A 19,754-nucleotide genomic window follows, 5' to 3' on the forward strand; every position below is an offset into this window, starting at 1 on the left:
AATGTTTACTCACTGAAAGTTTTGCCAAGCCTTAAACTTCAAAATAAAAGCCTCTTTACTTAAAGCTGCATATTCAGGCAATAGAGTTCTACTAACTGCAGGCAGATAAATTTTGAAATGGCCTCAAAACCAAATATTAACTTGAAGTTGTCACCCTCTACTTCCAGGGGCACATCTTCAGTGCCTGGCACAAAGCTGCAGCCTCCGCTTCCTACGCCCCCTGCTGGGGATGTGTTAACGAAAGAATTTTTCCTGAGTAATCTAAGCGAGGCTCTTAATGCACAGACAATTAAAATGGAAGATAAGTTTAGAGATAATAGAGAGGAGAGAAAAGAGGAAATAAAAGAAATGAAAGAACAAATTAAAAGTGAAATAAAAGGACTTAAACAGGAGCTGTATGAGAAATTTGACGCTAAGGTTGATAAAATTAGAGACGACATGTTGAGTCTTGTAACTGTTTTAACAGAACATATTTCTGGAATGGAAGATACTCTAGAGGTTCTTAATGATGCCAATGCTAACTTGACATTGAAAACAGAGGTGGTGGAACAAAAAGTGGAAAATGCTGAAAAAGAAATTATTATGATACAGTACCGACAAATGGAGTTCGCATTAAGAGTAAGGGGGCTGCGTGAGGAGAAACAGGAGAACCTGAAACAGATCCTATCGGAAGCTTTTGATCGCCTGATGGGAAGACCAGGGACCAACCAAGACTGGCAAATTGACAAAGCTTACCGCGTTAACTCCTGGCTGGCAAAGCAGAAGCAGCTTCCTCGAGACATCGTTATATATTTTACTACAAGAGAGCTTAGAAATATGGTACTGCAAGCGTCTTATAACACTAAGCTTCAAATTGGCGGTCAAGACCTGGCTGTTTTGAAAGAGATACCACCTCAAATGTTAAGAGCCAGGAGAGACTACGCTTTTTTGGTCGAAGAACTCAGAAATCGTCAGATACAGTATAGATGGGATGCGCCATTTGGCATCATATTTACATTCGATAAGCAAAGGTACCGCCTCAACTCTGTATGGAAAGCCCGAGATTTTTATTATAATATATTGAAGGCCGGACACCCTGCACCATCTGGACCTAGAGAAAGACCACAAGAAGGACAGGATAGACAGCAAACTACACAACCACCAGACAAGATGGAGCATCTCTCTTCTCTAGAAGTGCAAGGTGCTATGGAACCAAGACCTAGCCGCATGACTACTAGACGTATGGAGAAACAAGCTAAAAAGCAACAGCATCAACAATCATCGGCCATCGATCAAGGAACTACGATAACAAATCTGGAAGCAGTGGGAGGAGCTAGACCTAAGGTTAAACAGGCCATGCAGGAAGCTCTAAAAATGCTTCAACCAACCAAAGATGACAACTAAGATTTTAACATGGAATGTCAACGGACTGAATTCTCCACAGAAGAGGAAGAAAATATTTCATTATCTCAAACAGTTTAAGAACGATGTAATTTGTTTGCAAGAAACTCATATCAAGTCAACTGATCAAAAATATTTGATCAACTCAAAACTTGGTCAACATTTTGCAGCTTCTGCTATGGAAAAGAAGAATGGTATAGTTGTATACTTAAGAAAAGATATGAAAGCTGAATTAATAGAAGCAGATCCCTTCGGAAGATATATTGCTTTAGACTTAATCTTAGAAGGGAAAAAGACATTACTTTTGGGAATTTATGCTCCCAATCAACAGCAAGATAGATTCTATAGAAATCTTCATGCTAAATTAGTACAGTGGGACTATAGTTCCTGTATACTATTGGGTGACTGGAATGGAGTGATAGACACTAAGAGAGATAAGAAGATTTCCCGCCTAAATACCAAGATGCGAGCAAAGTTACCCAAATCTTTCTTTGACATTATGGATGATTTTGAATTGAGAGATATTTGGCGAGAAAGAAATGCAGAGGAATATGACTTCACTTTCTTCTCGGACAGGCATCAATCCCTTTCAAGGATTGATTTTATCCTAACCACTAATGATTTGCTTTCTAGGGTCAAGAAAACAAAGATTGCAGCTAGGGTCCTTTCGGACCATAACCCAGTTTGGATGGAGTTGGGAAGGGTAGTGCAGGCAAGAAGGTCTTGGAGATTGAATGAAAACTTATTTAGATATGAAAAGTATATTAATGATTGTAAAAAATTACTATCTGAATATTTTGTTTTGAATATGAATAAGGGTACATCTATGGAATTTGTATGGGACGCAAGCAAAGCGTATATGAGAGGAGTTTTGATGAATATAAATAAAACACATAGAAATAAGCAAGGGTTAAAACGAACAGAACTGGAAGAGGAAATTAAGAGAAAAGAGCTGGAGTTAACAAAGAACCCAGACGATACAAAGGTTAAGGAAGCTATTAACATATTAAAATCTCAATTTGACATGTTGATCTCTGACCAGGTAGCTACTAATTTATTATATGCAAAACACAATACTTTTTGTAATGCAAACAAACCTGGCAGATGGTTAGCTTATCAGATTAGGAAAAAAAGGAAAACTCGAAATATATCTAAACTGATTTACAGAGGGAAGGAGGTGTTTCAACAGGAAGAGATTCAAAAGGCTTTCTGGGAATTTTTTACAGAACTGTATAAAGGGGATAAAATTAATGGTTTAGATATAGACAAATATTTAGACAAAGAGAAAATACCTTCAGTTAGAGAAGAACACAGGCAAAAATTGAATCAACCAATAACCTCGGGGGAAATCCTGCAGGTAATTAAGCAATTAAAGTCAGGGAAAGCACCAGGTACAGATGGCTTGACAGCGGTTTACTATAAAAACTTACAGTTATAAATGGTAGAACCTCTTAGAGAATTATTTAATATGATTCAAACGGAAGGTAAAGTCCCTCCATCTTGGAAGACAGCGTTTATATCTTTGATACCCAAAGAAGATCAAGATACTACTCAACCCAAAAATTATAGACCTATTTCATTACTGAATGTAGATTATAAAATTTTTACTAAAATATTAGCAAATAGGTTAATGTTGGTCATTCAACAATTGATACATACGGACCAAACAGGTTTTATACAAGGGAGACAGATGAAAAGTAATGTTAGATTAATTATTAATGCATTAGAATATTTGGGAAAGAACAACCAGATCCCTGCTGCGTTTATATTTTTGGATGCTGAGAAGGCCTTTGATCGAGTTAACTGGCAATTTCTGCTGAAGATACTGCAAAAAATGCAGATAGGAGATAATTTTTTACAGTCAATTAAAGCAATATACCAACAGCAAACAGCACAAATTATAGTCAATGGAAGTTTAACAGACTCTTTTCAAATTGGAAAAGGTACAAGACAGGGCTGTCCTTTGTCCCCATTATTGTTTATTATAACTTTGGAAGTATTGTTGAATAAAATACGGGGCTTGGATGGTTTAAAAGGGATCAAGATTAGGCAGCAAGAATATAGAGTCCGCGCTTTTGCGGATGATTTGGTCATAATATTGGAACAACCGCAGGAATCCAGTATGGTTTTAATGAATACGATTAATCAATATGGTCAAGTGTCGGGTTTTAAAATAAACTTAGGAAAAACCAAAATATTAGCTATAAATATGAATATTAAACAAAAGGAAGAATTAGGAGTGATGCTAGGATGTGAGGTAGTTAAAAAAGTCAAATATCTTGGAGTTAACATTTTAACTTCAAATGGGAAATTATATAAGCATAATTATGAACCACTTTGGCATAGCATACAGACAGAGATGAAAAAATGGGAGAAATTGCACTTATCTTTGCTGGGTAGGATAGCGGCAGTGAAAATGAACATTTTACCAAAATTTTTATTTCTTTTCCAAATGTTACCTATACTTAAAAAAGATGCGAACCTTTTAGAATGGCAGAAGCGTATCAACAAATTTGTGTGGGCAGGAAAGAAGCCGAGGGTAAAGATGAAAATAATGCAAGATGTACGTGAGAGAGGAGGATTGAAACTACCTAATTTAAAACTATATTATGATGCAGTGGCATTATCTGTAATTAGTGATTGGACTCATTTAACCAATGATAGAATATTGAATATTGAGGGACACGATCTGGTATTTGGTTGGCATGCTTACCTGTTATTCAACAAAAAATTGGATAAGAATTTTAAAAGTCATATTTTAAGAAATGCTTTATTGCGGGTTTGGAAGAAATACCAATATAAATTAAATGACAAGATACCCATGTGGGCAATTCCTAGACACGCAATTGAAAATATGAATACAGCACAAAAACAGGACAGAATTACTTACAGACAGCTTCTTACATCGGAAAGGGGGGTATTACAATTAAAATCTTTAGAGGTATTAAAAGAGGAGAAGGTAGTTCAAACATGGTTCCAGTATGGGCAATTACAGGCTAGGTGGAAAATAGATCAAAAAATTGGTTTTATCCAAGTTGAGGATAATCTGTTTAAACAAATAAGAGATCAAAGCTTAATGCATATAAAGAGGATATATAATGTATTAATACAGATGGATTCGGAAACAGAATTAGTTAAAGATTGTATGATAAAATGGGCTCAAAATATTGAGGAACCAATAATGTTGGATACATGGGAAAGAATCTGGGTAAGAAATGTGAAATTTACACAAGCTCAAAATCTGAGAGAAAATTTTTACAAGATGTTCTATAGATGGCATTTAGATCCTAAAAAGTTGGCTTCTATGTATCCGAATGTACAGCCTAAATGTTGGAGGTGTGGTTCTCTCGATGCTACATATTATCATATATGGTGGACCTGCCAAAAGGTTAAGGCATTTTGGATAAAAATATGGTGGGTCATGCAAAATGTTTTTAAAAGAAGGATAAAGTTTATTCCTCAGTTATTTTTACTAGGTATATGTACTGACTTTACAGTGGTAGAGACCAATTTGATTCTGCACCTGATAACTGCAGCAAGACTGTTGGTGGCGCAATATTGGGAAAAGGAAGACTTGCCTACAATCCAAGAATGGACATTGAAAGTAACAAACTTAGCCGAGATGGCTAAAATATCGGCATATCTCAAAGATCATTCAAATGAGATATATAAACGAGACTGGAAAAAATGGATTGACTATATACAAAATAAATACGGGACTAAGAAATTCCAGTTAGCCTATGCTTAAGATCAGAAATGATTTAAACTGTCAAAAGTCAGTTCAGTAAGAAGAAGCTAAGGTCAATCTAGAATGTCATTAATTTCTTTATTTCTTTTTTCTCAATAGATTTTAGACTGTGTTAGTTAAAAATCCATACCGTGTACGGGTTCTGGGAAGTCGGGAGGGGGGGGAAGGAGGAGGGGGGGTGGGGGGGTGGAGGGAGGGAGGGGCACATACAACAAAAAAAAATGTACTTCAATGTCTTAATGATTGACAAATGATGACATATTTGTGTTTTTTTTTTTAAAGAAAAATAAAAAAGTTCTGTTTGTAAAAAAAAAAGAGAACGCAACTTTCTGATCTAGCAAAATGCCGGCATGTTTTTTCAAGATGTTATGGAAAGTGGAGATATTAATCCTGAAAAACCCTGAATTGTTAAGTTAGACCTCGAGTTATGACCGTAATGGAGCCTGCCCATTATCGTCACAAAAGTCATAAAAAGGATTGGTCATGTGACCAACCCGCTTTTATAATGTTTTCGCAGCAATCTTTAAGTGAATGTGGCGGCTGTCTGAACAGAGCGGTTGTTAAGCAAATGCCACAGTTAAGTGTACGGTCATTAAGCGAGTCCATTGTTCGCTATATGTGCTTTTTCCCGAAACCAGAAGTTAACTGCAGTTTTCGACAAAGCCTTCGTAAAATGTGATCATGTGAGCATGGGATGCTGGAAATAGCTGTCATATTGTTGGAAATGTGGATCCGGGTCATACGTTTCTATAGATCAGGAGTGTCAAACTTGATTTCATTGAGGGCCCCATCAGAGTTGCGTTTGATCTCAGGGGGCCGGGGTGGCCATGGCCAGCTCAACATCATTCATGTCGGGGGTGCATGTGGTGCAGCCATGGGATTCACTTACTGTCAGCCTCTGTTTTGCTGCTTGCTTTTCGGCTGCCATTGAAATGGGGAGGGCGGGCATGATATTTGGGTGAGGGAAATAATCTGTACAGGAGGACTATTAATTGGGAGTTGTTCTCACCATCTTCTGCGCATGTGGCAAGAAGGGGAGTTTCCCGCCAAGGCCAACTGTCCGGCATACCAATCTGATGATTTTTGAAGATGTCTCCCACCTGACAGCTGTGGATATATTGGATTGGACTATGGATTGGGGTTACCAAGGGGAGGGGAATGGGTCATGTATTGATATCTAATGCTTTCGCACGCTTTTGCTCAGATCCAGCTTTGCTTAGCTTCTATTTACTTATAATCAGTAAAAGTACTCTTAATTCTGCAAAATGGAGTTGAGTGGTTTCTTTCTTAATAAGTGAAGCAGCCTTGACACTTATCTTCCCTACCAATTCGCAGGTGTGAGCACACGCGCTCGTCTGCACATGCATGCCGCCTTCTGTGCAGAGCTCGCGCATTACATCGGGGTGGGTGGGCGGAGCCTCCTCCAGCCGCTGCTACTGGTTTGCCCGAATCGGAGAGAATACCACCTCTGACGTGGTGGCCCAAGTGCTCTGCCAACAAAAACGAGATTCCGAGCTCCATTTTCGGCTGCGACGGCCTTCCGAACTCTGTAATCGCTGGCGCAGTCTAGTCCTTCATTGTTTCCAGGGCAACTCTGCAGGCCAGATCTAAGCACCACGCAGGCCGGATCCAGCCTTGAGTTTGGCACCCCTGCTATAGACTGTATCTTTGAATGTTTATTAAGCAACTGATCATAAGAACTACTGGTACATGTGATCCTAGTTGATTTTAGGGTGAAAACACCTTCCCAGGGTCATCCTGAAATTTCATAAATAAGTAAGTACATACAGGCAGTCCTTGACTTATAACCATTCATTTAGTGACCACTCAAACTTACAACAGTATTGAAAAAGCGGTTTCTATTTATGACGGTCGCAGAGTAACCTGGGGGTCACGTGACCCCCTTTGGTGACCTTCTGACAAGTCAAGTCAATGGGGAAGCCAGATTGACTTACGAATCATGTTACTATCTTAACAATGGCAGAGATTCGCTTAACAACTTTGGCAAGTCATGTTGTAAAATGGGGCAAAGCTCACTTAACAGCTGTCTCGCTTAGCAACAGAAACATGGCCATAAGGACTAGACCTGCATTATACCCATAGACACTGATCTTGCCTGATCATTTCTTAGGAAGTTTTCAATCCAATTTGTGATTAAAGTGGCCTCTTCAAACATATAAGAAGGTTGCAGAGAAGATATCTATATATAAATGCCTGTGTGTGTGTATCTGTGTGTTTTCCAGCCTATCTTTGGAACGCCCTGAACAATTTCAACCAAACTTGGTACACAGATGATTTACTCTCTGGAGAAAAATACTGTGGGGATAAGACACCCCTAACATCCTTCGTGGTGTGTGTTCTGTTAAGATACAGCCTGTTGTGCCCTACTGAATTCTACTGTACAGTGCTGTGGAGTTGCCATAGTAACGGCTTCACCCTACTCCACAAGATGGCTCCCTCTGTTAAGGGTGGAAAATCCAACATTAGAAATTACGTTTGGACCAGATATTTCCCCCCTATAAATAAATATCCGGGCAACGCCGGCTTATCGGCTATTAGAATTTTTTTTAAAAAAATGAAATGCATATATAACATATGCCTTCCGATATCCCTCTTGGCAGTTATATATACAATTCTAATAAAATGACTTTGTCCAATTTCATCATAATTCCTTTCATTCTGTAATCATCAAAGCCATAAATCACAAAGTTATTTTCTCTCTTCCCCAAAAAGTCCATATGAGATTTCAAGTCACTGATGAATGTCAATAATAACCTTTCTCTAATCAAAGTCTATTTGTTCATCTCGGTGAGTTCAGTCAATTTCACCAACCATCTCTGCTTGATAGGTAATGCTGAATCTTTCCATTATTTGTACATACAAATAATCTCACCACAGAAATCATATATTGAAATAATTTTCCATACATCTCTTTTCTATTTATCCATCGTTCCTAAAAAGGAAAAGTTTGGGATTCGATTGAATATTAATCTTTCGAACCCTCCACATCAACATCAGTATTTTAATCAATTTTTAAGTTTTTTTTTAATATATATACATCAAGCATGATTAAATGCCTCTGTTCACATTTCCCTAAAGCAGTGTTTCTCAACTGTGGTTACTTTAAGATGTGTGGACTTCAAGTCCCAGAATTCCCCCAGAAGCACAATAACTAGGGGATTCTGGGAGTTGAAATCCACTCATGATTGCCTGGAGGATTCTGGGAATTGAAGTCCATATGTCTTATAGTTGCCATGGTTGAAAAAACTCCCAGTGGAAAGATTTGCTCCTCCATCTAAATTCAACTTTCTGCCATTCTGTCTTTCTCATTCAATTCCGTCCTTCTAGTTTTCCCCAGTAATCTATGCCTTGAAGCTTGATATCTTCTACAACATTTTTACCACTTGCTAGTATGATTTATTTACATGAGGGTGGTTTTCGTTTTGCTCTGCACTAAATAACGCTGTTTGTTGTGTTTTGTTTCTTTTTAATTGCTGTAAATTCCCTTGTTTGTTTTTTTCAACTTTGATCAATAGGATTGCTACTTGCTAAATAAAAATAAAAATAGCTAAGGCATAGCTTAGCAGGCAACAGATTCTCAACAGCTGGGCCCATCTGCATCCTCTCTAGCTGCATTTCAACATACAAACAAAATTTTTAATTTAAACAGCTTGGAAAAGTAACAACAATGTCCCCTTTTCAACTTTTCATACATGGCCACTTTTAATGATTGATATGACCTCCTCGTATGCCTCTATTTCCTTACATTTCGTTACGGATAGTTCTCAACTTATGATCACAATGGAGCTCCAAATTTCTGTTGCTGAGCGAGACAGTTGTTAAAGAGAATTTTGCCCAATTTTATGACCTTTCTTGCCACAGTCGTTAAGTGAATCACTTCCGTTGTTAAGTTAGCAATCCGGTTGCTAAGTGAATCTGGCTTCCCCATTGACTCTGCTTGTCAGAAGGTCGCAAAAGGGGATCATGTGAAACTCAGGACACTGTTACAGTCATAAATATGAGTCAGTTGGCAAACTTCTGAATTTGGAATCATGTAACTGTGGGAATGCTGCCATGTTTATTAAGGGCGAAAAAGTCATGCCACTTTTTTCAGTGCTGTTGTAACTTTGAACGGTCTTTAACTGAATAATTGCAGTTTACAACCATTAACAGAAATTTGTAAGTAAATGAGTCAGTGCAACAGCTTGCCTCCAGAGGTTATGGTGCTCCATTTGCCTGAAAAATATAGTCTCCTATTTGAACAGTGGATTGGACTGGAATAGTGTCCTCCAACCTCTAAATTCATAATTTTAAATCCTGCGGACCACTAACATGATCTGCCTAATGACTGCCTGGGTGGGCGTGGCTGGGGGGGGTTCATGTGACTGGGTGGGCATGGTCAACTCGATGTCACTCACATCGAGAGGCACCTCGCCGGCCTCTACTCGCCCCTCCCTTCCCAGCCACTCCTCTCCTGCCCGCCCGGGCTCCTTAGGGCCCCAACAGGAAGCAGATGCTGGAGCTAAGCAGCTAATGACAAAGAGTTGGCAAAACAGCTCAGCTCAAATTGGATCTGACCGAGAAGGAGGCTCAGTAGAAGCACCTCACTGAGGACTAGCAGCATGGGCTTTCCAAGCAGAGGGAAGACCTGCGGGAGTGCAAGGCCAGGTTCCGGTGCCTGGAGGCTCAGTGGGCTGAGATGATCAGCCAGTTCCAGGCCATGATGCAGTCCCATTGGAACGAGGCCCTCCGGCTCTTTGCCACCAGCGGCTCTTCCCTCCAGCCTTCGCCCAAAAGCCCCCCACCAGGAGACTGAAGTAGACCCCAAGTGGGAATTTCTGCCCCTCTCCGACCAACACAAAAAGGAGGAGGAGACTCTTTGCAGCAACACAAGCGTTCATTGCACATATTTTGCCATAGTTTGAGGACCCCTGATTTAGTGCAATATAAAAAATGCAATAATTTTTGTGAGGACCACCAAAAATTTCCTACGGACCTCCAGTTGGTGAACACTGTTCTAAGGTAAGCCAGGCAGTGCCACCTACTGGGGTCATAAATCCCAATGGCTGCATTCACATTGCAAGCTTTCTCCCAAACAAAACAAACCATAAACAAATCAAACCGCTTTATAGGTTCATAAGAGAGTCAGGCGCTGCAGCACACCAGCTCACAATCCATTTTTCTGGGAGGGGAGGGGGATCCCTTCTGGGGTTTTTTTTTTTGAAAAAAAATCTGGATTTAGTGCACTCTTACAAACAAGCAGATTTATGGAAGCATTCCACAGTTGCAACCACAATGTAATCATTTTCTTTTGTGGCCTCTTTCCCACTTCATTCCAGCTAAGATACTGGATACCCACAGATCTTACCCAACCAAATCACATAATGTTCCTTCTTTTCCTGCTTCTGATTAGCAATTTTCTTTACTTTTTAAAAATGGGCTGGAGATGAAACTCCATAGATTTCAGGTACAGTTAGGCTGCCTATTGACTATTTCAATTATAGTTATTGGACTAAAGTGACATTAAAACATTGCTTCTTATCTCGGCTTAATGCCAAAATTTCATTATTTCAACCAGCCCCCGTCTCCAGCTAAGATGCAGCGCAGGGGTGAAATGCTCTGAAACACACTACAGGTTCACTTCGCGCGTGCATTCACACTGCATTCAGCGCTACCACACAGCGCTGAAAAAGGAGGATTGAGAATCCTTTTCTGAGTCTGCAAAGGCAAGTAGAACAGCGAGGAAAGGGGAGCAGCTGTGCTGCGCAATTTAGATTAACTAGAAAGTAGGATTTCCTGCTTTCTAGCGAATATAAATCACGCAGCACAGCTGATCGTCCGAACCGGTAGCATTTCATCCCTGATGCAGCACAATATAAAAAAGATGTGGAAACTCTAGAAAGAGTGCAGAGAAGAGCAACAAAGATGATTAGGGGACTGGAGGCTAAAACATATGAAGAACGGTTGCAGGAACTGGGGATGTCTAGTTTAATGAAAAGAAGGACCAGGGGAGACATGATAGCAGTCTTCCAATATCTCCGGGGTTGCCACAAAGAAGAGGGAGTCAAGCTATTCTCCAAGGCACCTGAGGGCAGGACAAGAAGCAATGGGTGGAAACTAATCAAGGAGAGAAGCAATCCAGAACTAAAAAGAAATTCAGTAATAGCAATAGCAGTAGACTTATATACCGCTTCATAGGGCTTTCAGCCCTCTCTAAGCGGTTTACAGAGAGTCAGCATATTGCCCCCAACAATCTGGGTCCTCATTTTACCCACCTCGGAAGGATGGAAGGCTGAGTCAACCCTGAGCCGGTGAGATTTGAACCGCTGAACTGCTGATCTAGCAGTAGCCTGCAGTGCTGCATTTAACCACTGTGCCACCTCGGCTCTGTTATAAGAATTAACAACTTGTTATGGGTGCTTCAACACTGGAGGCTTTAAAGAGGAGATTGGACAACCATTTGTCTGAAATGGTACAGGACAGTGATGGCGAACCTATGGCACGCGGGATCATTTGTCAGGGCACGCGAGACGCCGCCCTGTTAGCTGGCCAGCGTGCAGGCGCCTGCTGGCCAGCTGAGCTCACCCTTTTTAAAAGCCATTTTTCACCCTCCCCAGGCTCCAGAGGCTTTATAGGAGCCTTGGGAGAGGGAAAAGAGCCTTTCCTTCCCCCTGCCGGAGGCCCTCCGGAGGCTTCATGAGCTTCCCTGAAGCCTCCGGAGCGCAAAAAAACAGCCCTACAGGCAAACCGGAAGTTCAGGAACGGACTTCCGGTTTGCTCGGAGGGTCGTTTTGACGGCTCCAAAGGCTTCAGGGAAGCCTCCTGAAGGTGCCTGAAGCCTCCAGAGGGCTTCCGGGTGTGTGTGTGTGCAGTGGAGGCTGTTTTCGCCCTCCCCAAGCTCCTATAAAATCTCTGGAGGCTGGGGAGGGTGAAAAAAGCATGCAAAAAATGGGGGGGGGGAAGCGCCTGTAGTGCGTGCATGTGCCCTGAGGGGGCGCATTGCATTATGGGTGCGGCACGCCCGCACACGACCCCCCCTGCTCCTCCCACTTATGGCACGTGAGCCAAAAAAAAGGTTCTCCATCGCTGGTATAGGATCTCCTGCTTGATCAGAGGGTTGGGTTAGAAGATCTCCCAAGTCCTTTCCAATTCTCTTATTCTGTTCAGTTCGCTTTGAGAATCTAAGGGAGGCAGTGAAAGTTAAAAAAAAAAAACCACAGTGGAAGCAGTGCCATAACATAATAGCCCAATTATCACACATCCATTGATGTTTGTTTGCCAAGTTGATTTTAAATTATGCATTTAGAGAGGTCTTAGGGTGAGCATATGGTAACGTAATTCATATTTCTGACTAAGTCCAGATCACTTGGAATAATTCCTCCTTAATAATTGTTCCTTAGCATCGTTAAGCACATATGCCACTCTCTGTTTTCATTCTTAGGAAGATTCTAAAGGGGACATTTTCCTCTCGAGAATTAGCACAAGTGTGTGAGCCTGGTGTGGGGTTCAAATTCACAATGGGGATCATCCAGGTTTAAATGAAAATTTTGTAATTTCTCAGATTATTTTTTGTGAGTGTGGAATTAGGTAAATAAAGAATTAAAGAGCAAAAAAATGCTAACAGCATATTAGGATAATCACAAATACCAATAATCACATAATTGCCCAGAGTCTCTTATCAGTCAGATGGCTGGCACAGGAATTTAATAAGTTAAAATAATTGCTTTTATAGAAATTAAATTGCGTGCCTACATTTGGAATACAGGTAGTCCTTCACTTAAAACATTAAGGGAGACCGAAATTTCTGTTGTAAGTCCTGATGGTTGTTAAGTAGGGGCACCTACGTGACTCGTCCAGTTTCATGACCTTTTTTTTTTTTCACCCCGGTCGTAAAGGAGGTCGGAATTGTGAAACAAATTGAGGCATTCCTATATTTGTGTTTTGCCAGGAAAAGAGAGGGAGAGAGGGAGGGAGAGAGGGAGACAGACAGACACAGAAACACACACACTATTGAGGATGTCATAATTTCAAACGTTTGCTAAATGAGAAGTCGTTAAGTGAGGACTACCTGTACTGTGTGCCCTTCTGGTCACTGCAACGAATTAAAAGTGGAGCTAAAAATGGTCCAGAGGTTGGAACAGTTTCTCCAGGAAGAAAAGCTGTGACATTTGGGCTTTTTAGTCTGGAAAGAAGGCAGGCCAGAGGGGAGATGTTTTAAGTGGCCAAAATTATACATCGTATGAATAAAGTGGAAAGGGAGACACGATTTCCTTTTCCCCAGAAATATTATGATCAAAGGCAGCCTAATGAAACGGAATGCCGTAGCCCTAGTCAACCAACGAGCCCCACCCACCACCCAGGTGGTTACAACACGAAACAACAATGGACACACAGCCAGCACCAATCAGCAACAATCTACCAATCATGATACAACCACACAACCAATCATTCCACTTACTGAAACAAAGCCAGCATTCCACACACACCCCACCATGATTTATAGAAAGGCGGCAGCTCCGATCACACTTTAAGCCTAAGACCCAGCCTGAAGATGGCGAGTGAGACCTCGCCGAAACGTTGCCAAGACAATCTCAATCTTACACGGGAAAAGACCCGAATACAAACTTATTGGAATTCACTATCACGAGCTACGGGCAGTCCTCGACTTACGAACCACAACTGAGCCCAGCATTACTGTTGCCAAGCAAGGCAAAAATCAGTTTTGCCCCATTCTATGACCTTCCTTACCACAGTTATTAAATGAATCACTGCCGTTGTTAAGCCAGTAACATGGGTTGTTAAGTGAATGTGGCTTCCCCATTGACTTCTGCTGGTTGCAAAATGGGATCACGTAACCCCTCTGCGGCCGTCGTAAATACGAGCCATTTGCCAAGCATTTGTAGTTTGGTCGTAGCGATCGTGTGATCGTTTTCTGCTGGTGTTAAGCAGATCCCGTCCTTACGATGGGAACTAGAAAAAAACTTTGTAAATTGTAGACATGTGGCCTTTAAGACTGGGTCATAAATCTCTTTTCTTAAGGTTCATCGTAACTTTGAACAGTTGCTAAGTGGCCAGTCGTAAGTTGAGGGCCATCTGTATTCATCCACAAATACTTCTCCCACATGTACAGGTAGTCCTTGACTTACAACAGTTTGTTTAGTGACAAAGTTGCAACGGCACTGAAAAAAGTTGACATACAACAATTTTTCACAGTTACGACCTTTGCATATAATCATGGGATCAAAACTCAGACGCTTGGCAACTGGTTTCATATTTATGACGGTCGCAGCATCCTGGGAGGGGGGGAGGCATGTGATCAACTTTTACGACCGTCTGGCAAGCAAAGTCCACGGGGAAGCTAGATTCACTTTACAACCGGGTTCCTAAATTATCAGCTGTGGCGATTCACTTAACAACGGAAGCAAGAAAGGTTGTAGGAGGGGGCCAAAACCCAATTAACAAATGTCTCACTTAACAACAGAAATGCTGGGCTCAATCGTGATCGTAAGTCGAGGGCTACCTGTGGAACTAAACACTCACTCTGTTCGGGGATGACCCTTTTATACAAATTTAACGCCAGCTTTCTAAAACTAATTTTTAGATTTGTGTAATACAAAATAGAAAACTGACAACTGAGGCACTTGGAAACGAGCAGCGGGATCTGCAAAGCTGAAAAAATTCAAGAACGCCTTCAGCTGGTCTCGAAAAAGAGACTGTTGTCTCCCTTTTTTAAAATCAAAGCACTGCAAGACGAAGGACGAAGGAAGATTAACCACACCAGAAAAACAATATTGCAAAAAGAGGAACCCTCTTAGCTAATTTGTCTGTCTGGACTGGCGAAAGGAGTTCTAGTGGCCGGTAAGATTATCCTGGCCACACACAGAAACACACCGAGAAATTTCTACACATGACAGAAGTTGGGACCGACACACTGTTTACTAATAAACACCTAATACACTCATTTACACACAGGCGAAGGGAGAATTCGGGATGACGCACGTTCCTAATTTGTTAACAGCAGCCTGATCTTAATTCCCACCCACCCCCCCAAAGTTAAGTCCAAGCCATCAACTTGCAAGAAAACCAACTCATTATAAGCCACATCTGGATGGGGAGGATTGATATAGGAAATATAACATGGGTGGAGATGCAGAGGTTGGGGCTCAACTCCCCCCTCCCCCTTACAAGATTAAACCCAGAGATGCAGCGAAGTCTCCAAATGAGGAAGACCATTTGGGGAGGGTCTCGAGTCTACTCACGCGTGGTGTTGTACTTGACTCCGTTGACAAATTCGGGGCAAGGTCTCTCCACCAGATCCCCGGCGCTGCTTCGTGGCCAGCAGGTCCCAATCTGGTCCATGGTGGCCCGACAGGATGGACCTTAACGCCCCGCGAGGAGGAGGAGGAGGAGGAGGAGGAGAAGAAGCGAAGGAAGGAGAAGAAATAAAGAGAAAAGAAATAAAGAAATAAATTCATCCCAGCTCCGGTGCAAAGCTGTGCAAAGTGAGATTGTCCACCCCGCCAGCTCCCTGCCTCTGTCCCGTGCCCCCGCTCTCTTTCTTCCACCCTACCCTCAAAGCTCTCCTGCAGGGCATCCAAAAGGCTGCAGTTGACGTCCCAATCCTCGATGAAAAAGTGGAGAATGGTGGTTTTATTCATGGTGAATATCTTGGCGAGGATGCTGACTTTCCCCAGGTGGGATCCGCTTCTGTCCTGCCGCCTTTCGCGGTTCGGAATTAAAGCCAATCTGCTTGTCCAGGTTTCTGGAGGTGCATCTCTCCCTCTCTCTCTTCCCGCCCCCACTCCGCACCCCCTCCCACTGCTCAGCGCTTCTGAGTCTTAGAGGGTGGGCAGGCGGTTAGATGGCGAGGAAGCTTTCTTGCTCCTTAAGCCACCAGGAGGGGAACCAATAACGCGGCAGGAACTCCCAGCAAGGGGCTTTCGGCCCCACCCGCAGAGCCTCGCCCCCCCTCCCCTTCAGCAGCCCCACAAGCTGGCAATTGGCTGAGAGGGCTAATCAACTTCTCCCCCTTTGGTGGGGAAGAAGGCGGGGGGAGTCCCGTGTGTGTTTGTGTGCGTGCGCCGTACACCCAGTGTTCTCATTTGCTTTGACGATTCCTTTATTTCCAGCAGGGAGTCCTCAAGGCAACGGGGCGGCTGGGGGGGGGGGGGGGATCTGACTGAGAGGGAGACCGAAGGGAAAGGGGGTCTTCTTTTTCTAGGCGACTGGGCCAGTTTGGGTTGGGGGCGAACCAGGGAAGGAATTTGGAGGAAGGAAGATTTTCTGCACATGCTCAATCATGCTCTACTACAACAAGGACAAATTCTTTCTGTGTCCAATCATACTTGGCCAATAAAGAATTCTATCCTATTCTATTCTATTCTTTATTCTATTCTCTATTCTATTTTCTTTCTACATTCTAGTCTCTATTCTATTCTAGTCTCTATTCTATTTCTACATTCTAGTCTCTATTTTATTCTAGTCTCTATTCTATTCTATTCTCTATTCTATTTCTACATTCTATTCTCTATTCTATTTCTATATTATATTATATTATATTCGCAATTCTATTCATTTCTATATTCTATTCTATATTCTATTCTATTTTTACTTTCTATTCTATAGCCTCCTATTCTAGTCTATTCATTTCTATATTCTATTCTATTATTCTATATTCTATTCTATATTCTATTCTATTGTATTCTATTTTCTATTCTATTCTCTATTCTGTTCTATTTCTATTCTGTTCTATTTCTATTCTGTTCTATTTCTATTCTATTTTCTATTCTGTTCTATATTCTATTCTGTCTGTTCTATTCTATTTTCTATTCTGTTCTGTTCTACTTTGGAGGCACCGAGGTTGAAGAGTCACAGTGGTGGAAGAGACAACCCTTTGTCTCTGGAAGCTCAACCTAGCCTACTTCACAGGGTTGTTGTTGGGGGAAGAGAAGGAGTGCTGTTTTGTTGTACTAAGCATTGAGAGGGAAAGAAGCACAGAATCCGACTAACAAGGAGAATGAATCCAGCTCAGTATTTCTCAGCCTGAACAACTTTGAATTCTGGGAGTTGAAGTCCACACGTTTCCTAGGGAATTATGGGAGTTCGTCTCTATGCATGGTGGCTGGGAAATTCTGGGAAGCTGAAATTTAGGAATGTTGCCAGGAAACTTCTGTGAGTTGACGATCAGGCGAAGTGGTTGAGAAATTTTGGGAATTGAAGTTCATGCAAGCTGGCTGGGGAATTCTGGGAGTTGAAGTCAACACATCTTAAAGTCGCTAAGACACTTATCTATGGTAGCTGCCCCAGGAATGGACATCTTAGTCTGGTGGGTAGCCTGATATTTAAGGCCACGGGTGTCCGCTTACATTTCTCCAACAATTTGCTTTTTATTAAATGTGTTTCCCCCTCTCCCCCGTCTCATCTTTAGAATTCTCCCTTTAACCTAAAGCACTGGGATCTCTTTGTGGCCTCCCATCCAGTCTTATCCCTGCTCAGTTTTGATCTCAGAAAAAGGTTGGCTTTTAAGGTGAGACAGATTGTGTTTAACTTAATTACATTTAATTGAAAAGCAATAGCAGGCATTTTAATAGTTTGATTTGGATCCACCGACTTTTCGGAGGTATGTTTCCAGGCCAAGTGGACCTGGATATGAAGTGCCCACCTTGCCTTAAGGAGTGAGCACAATTTCCCCTGTGCGGGGTTTGTTCCTTTTTCTTTTTATTATGACACTTAAATATAAGTTACTTTTATTTCCCAGAATATAAAGAAGATGTTGCACTAGATAGAAAGAGTGCAGAGAAGAGCACCAAAGATGATTGGGTAAGGTGAAGGTAAAAACTCCCCTCACACGTATGTGCTAGTCGTTCCCGACTCTAGGGGGCGGTGCGCATCTCCGTTTCAAAGTCGAAGAGCCAGTGCTGTCCGAAGATATCTCCATGGTCATGTGGCCGCTAAGACTAAACTTCGAAGGCTGTTACCTTCCCACCAAAGGTGGTTCCTATTTTTCTTCTTGCGTTTTTTACGTGCTTTCAACCTGCTAGGATGGCAGAAGCTGGGACAAGTCACGGGAGCTCCCTCCGTTACTTCGAACCACCGAACTGCCGACCTTTCTGATCGACACGCTCAGTGTCTTAGCCACTGAGCCACCATGTCCCTAGTAGTAATTGGGTATGTTTATCTTAAAGAAATGGAAGACTAGGGTTGACATGATCGCACTCTTCCAATATTTGAGGGGCTGCCCCAAGGAAGAGGGAGTCAAGCTATTCTCCAAAGTACCCGAAGGCAGAACAAGAAGCAACGGATGGAAACTAATCAAGGGGAGAAGCAACTTAGAACTAAGGAGAAAGTTCCTGTCGGTAAGAAAAATTAATCAATGGAACAACTTGCCTCCAGAAGTTGTAAAGGCTCCAACACTGGAGGTTTTTAAGGCTAGCCATTTGAATTGGTGTAGTATAGAGCAGGGGTCTCCAACTTTGGCAACTTTTAAGGTTTGTGGACTTCAACTCCCAGAATTCCTCAGCCAGGCTGAGGAATTCTGGGAGTTGAAGTCCACAAGCCTTAAAGTTGCCAAACTTGGAGACCCTAGTATAGAGCAGTTCTGGGAGTTGAAGTCCAGACATCTTCAAGTTGCCAAGGTTGAGAAACACTGGTATAGAGTATAGGGGAATGGCCAAGAAGGCAAGGTCCTTTCTAAGTCCATTTTTCTGTTAAATTCTCTTGGATCCAAGGCAAAAATTGGAAGTGGGATTTTTTAAAACTGATAATTTCTGCCCTCTGGGTTTTTTGCAGCGCAACTGCAGCAAGAAAGCTAAAACACAGGGAAGAAGGGGCCAGGAGATGGGGTTTTAGCTCTTGGTCACAGATTCTCTTCGAATACTCTTCTCAATAAAATCCTTGCATTATTTTTCCCTACCTGGTTGCACGCTCAACAAGGCAGGATAGTAAAGGAAGCATCGGCATATTGTGGGGGAAGCGTTGGAAGAGAAAAAAGCATTCTCAAACAGGAACAAAACCAACAGAAGCTTTCTGATTCCAGTCCACATAGTCCTCGACTTACAACCAATCCCTTAACGACTGTTTCAAATTACTATGGCAGAAGGGGGCTTTACAGCTAACAAAACATTTTTTTACTGTCGTCATTTCCTCCCCCCACCCCAATGCAGTTACAAGACCACATTTCCCCATTTATGATTAATTGCAACATCCTGTAGTCACAACAATCATGTTTTGTAATGTTTTCTCCCAGTTTCAAGGGGGGGGAGGAAATGCCCATTCAGGGGAATGGATTCAAACTTATGTCTGCCTGGCTCACTTAATGACCATCATAAAAATGGTTATAAAATTGGATCCGGTTAGTGGGTCCCTGGCAGAGGTGGGTTCCTACCAGTTCGCACCAGTTCGGTAGAACCTTTTCATCAAATCTACCGAACCGGTTAGAAGAGGTTCCACCAGAAAGTAGGCCACACCTACAGAAGAGGTTCCAAAAATTTTTGAAATCCACCACTGACACACACACACACACACACACACAGACTCACACAGAGAGAGAAAGAGAAAGAAAGGAAGAAAGAAATAAAGAAAAAAGAAAGAAAAAGTGAGAGATGAAAGAAAAAAAAGGAAAAAGGGA

General features: G+C 41.9%; 1 protein-coding gene across 1 annotated transcript in view; it reads right to left on the bottom strand.

Annotated features, from left to right (window-relative positions):
* The window catches only part of LOC116522581 (corticotropin-releasing factor receptor 2), a 122,501-nt gene extending 106,676 nt beyond the window's left edge, over positions 1–15,825 (bottom strand). The window contains exons 1-2 of the mRNA XM_032237559.1: positions 15,699–15,825; positions 15,388–15,507 (exon numbers count right to left, since the gene is read on the bottom strand). Of these exons, the coding sequence (XP_032093450.1) occupies positions 15,388–15,507; positions 15,699–15,786 (208 nt within the window). The 5' untranslated portion in view covers positions 15,787–15,825. The remainder of the gene's footprint in view (positions 1–15,387; positions 15,508–15,698) is intronic.
* Between the last annotated feature and the right edge of the window lie 3,929 nt (positions 15,826–19,754).

The sequence above is a fragment of the Thamnophis elegans genome, chromosome Z (genome assembly GCF_009769535.1).
Source record: "Thamnophis elegans isolate rThaEle1 chromosome Z, rThaEle1.pri, whole genome shotgun sequence".
In the NCBI taxonomy this organism is placed as follows: domain Eukaryota; kingdom Metazoa; phylum Chordata; class Lepidosauria; order Squamata; family Colubridae; genus Thamnophis; species Thamnophis elegans.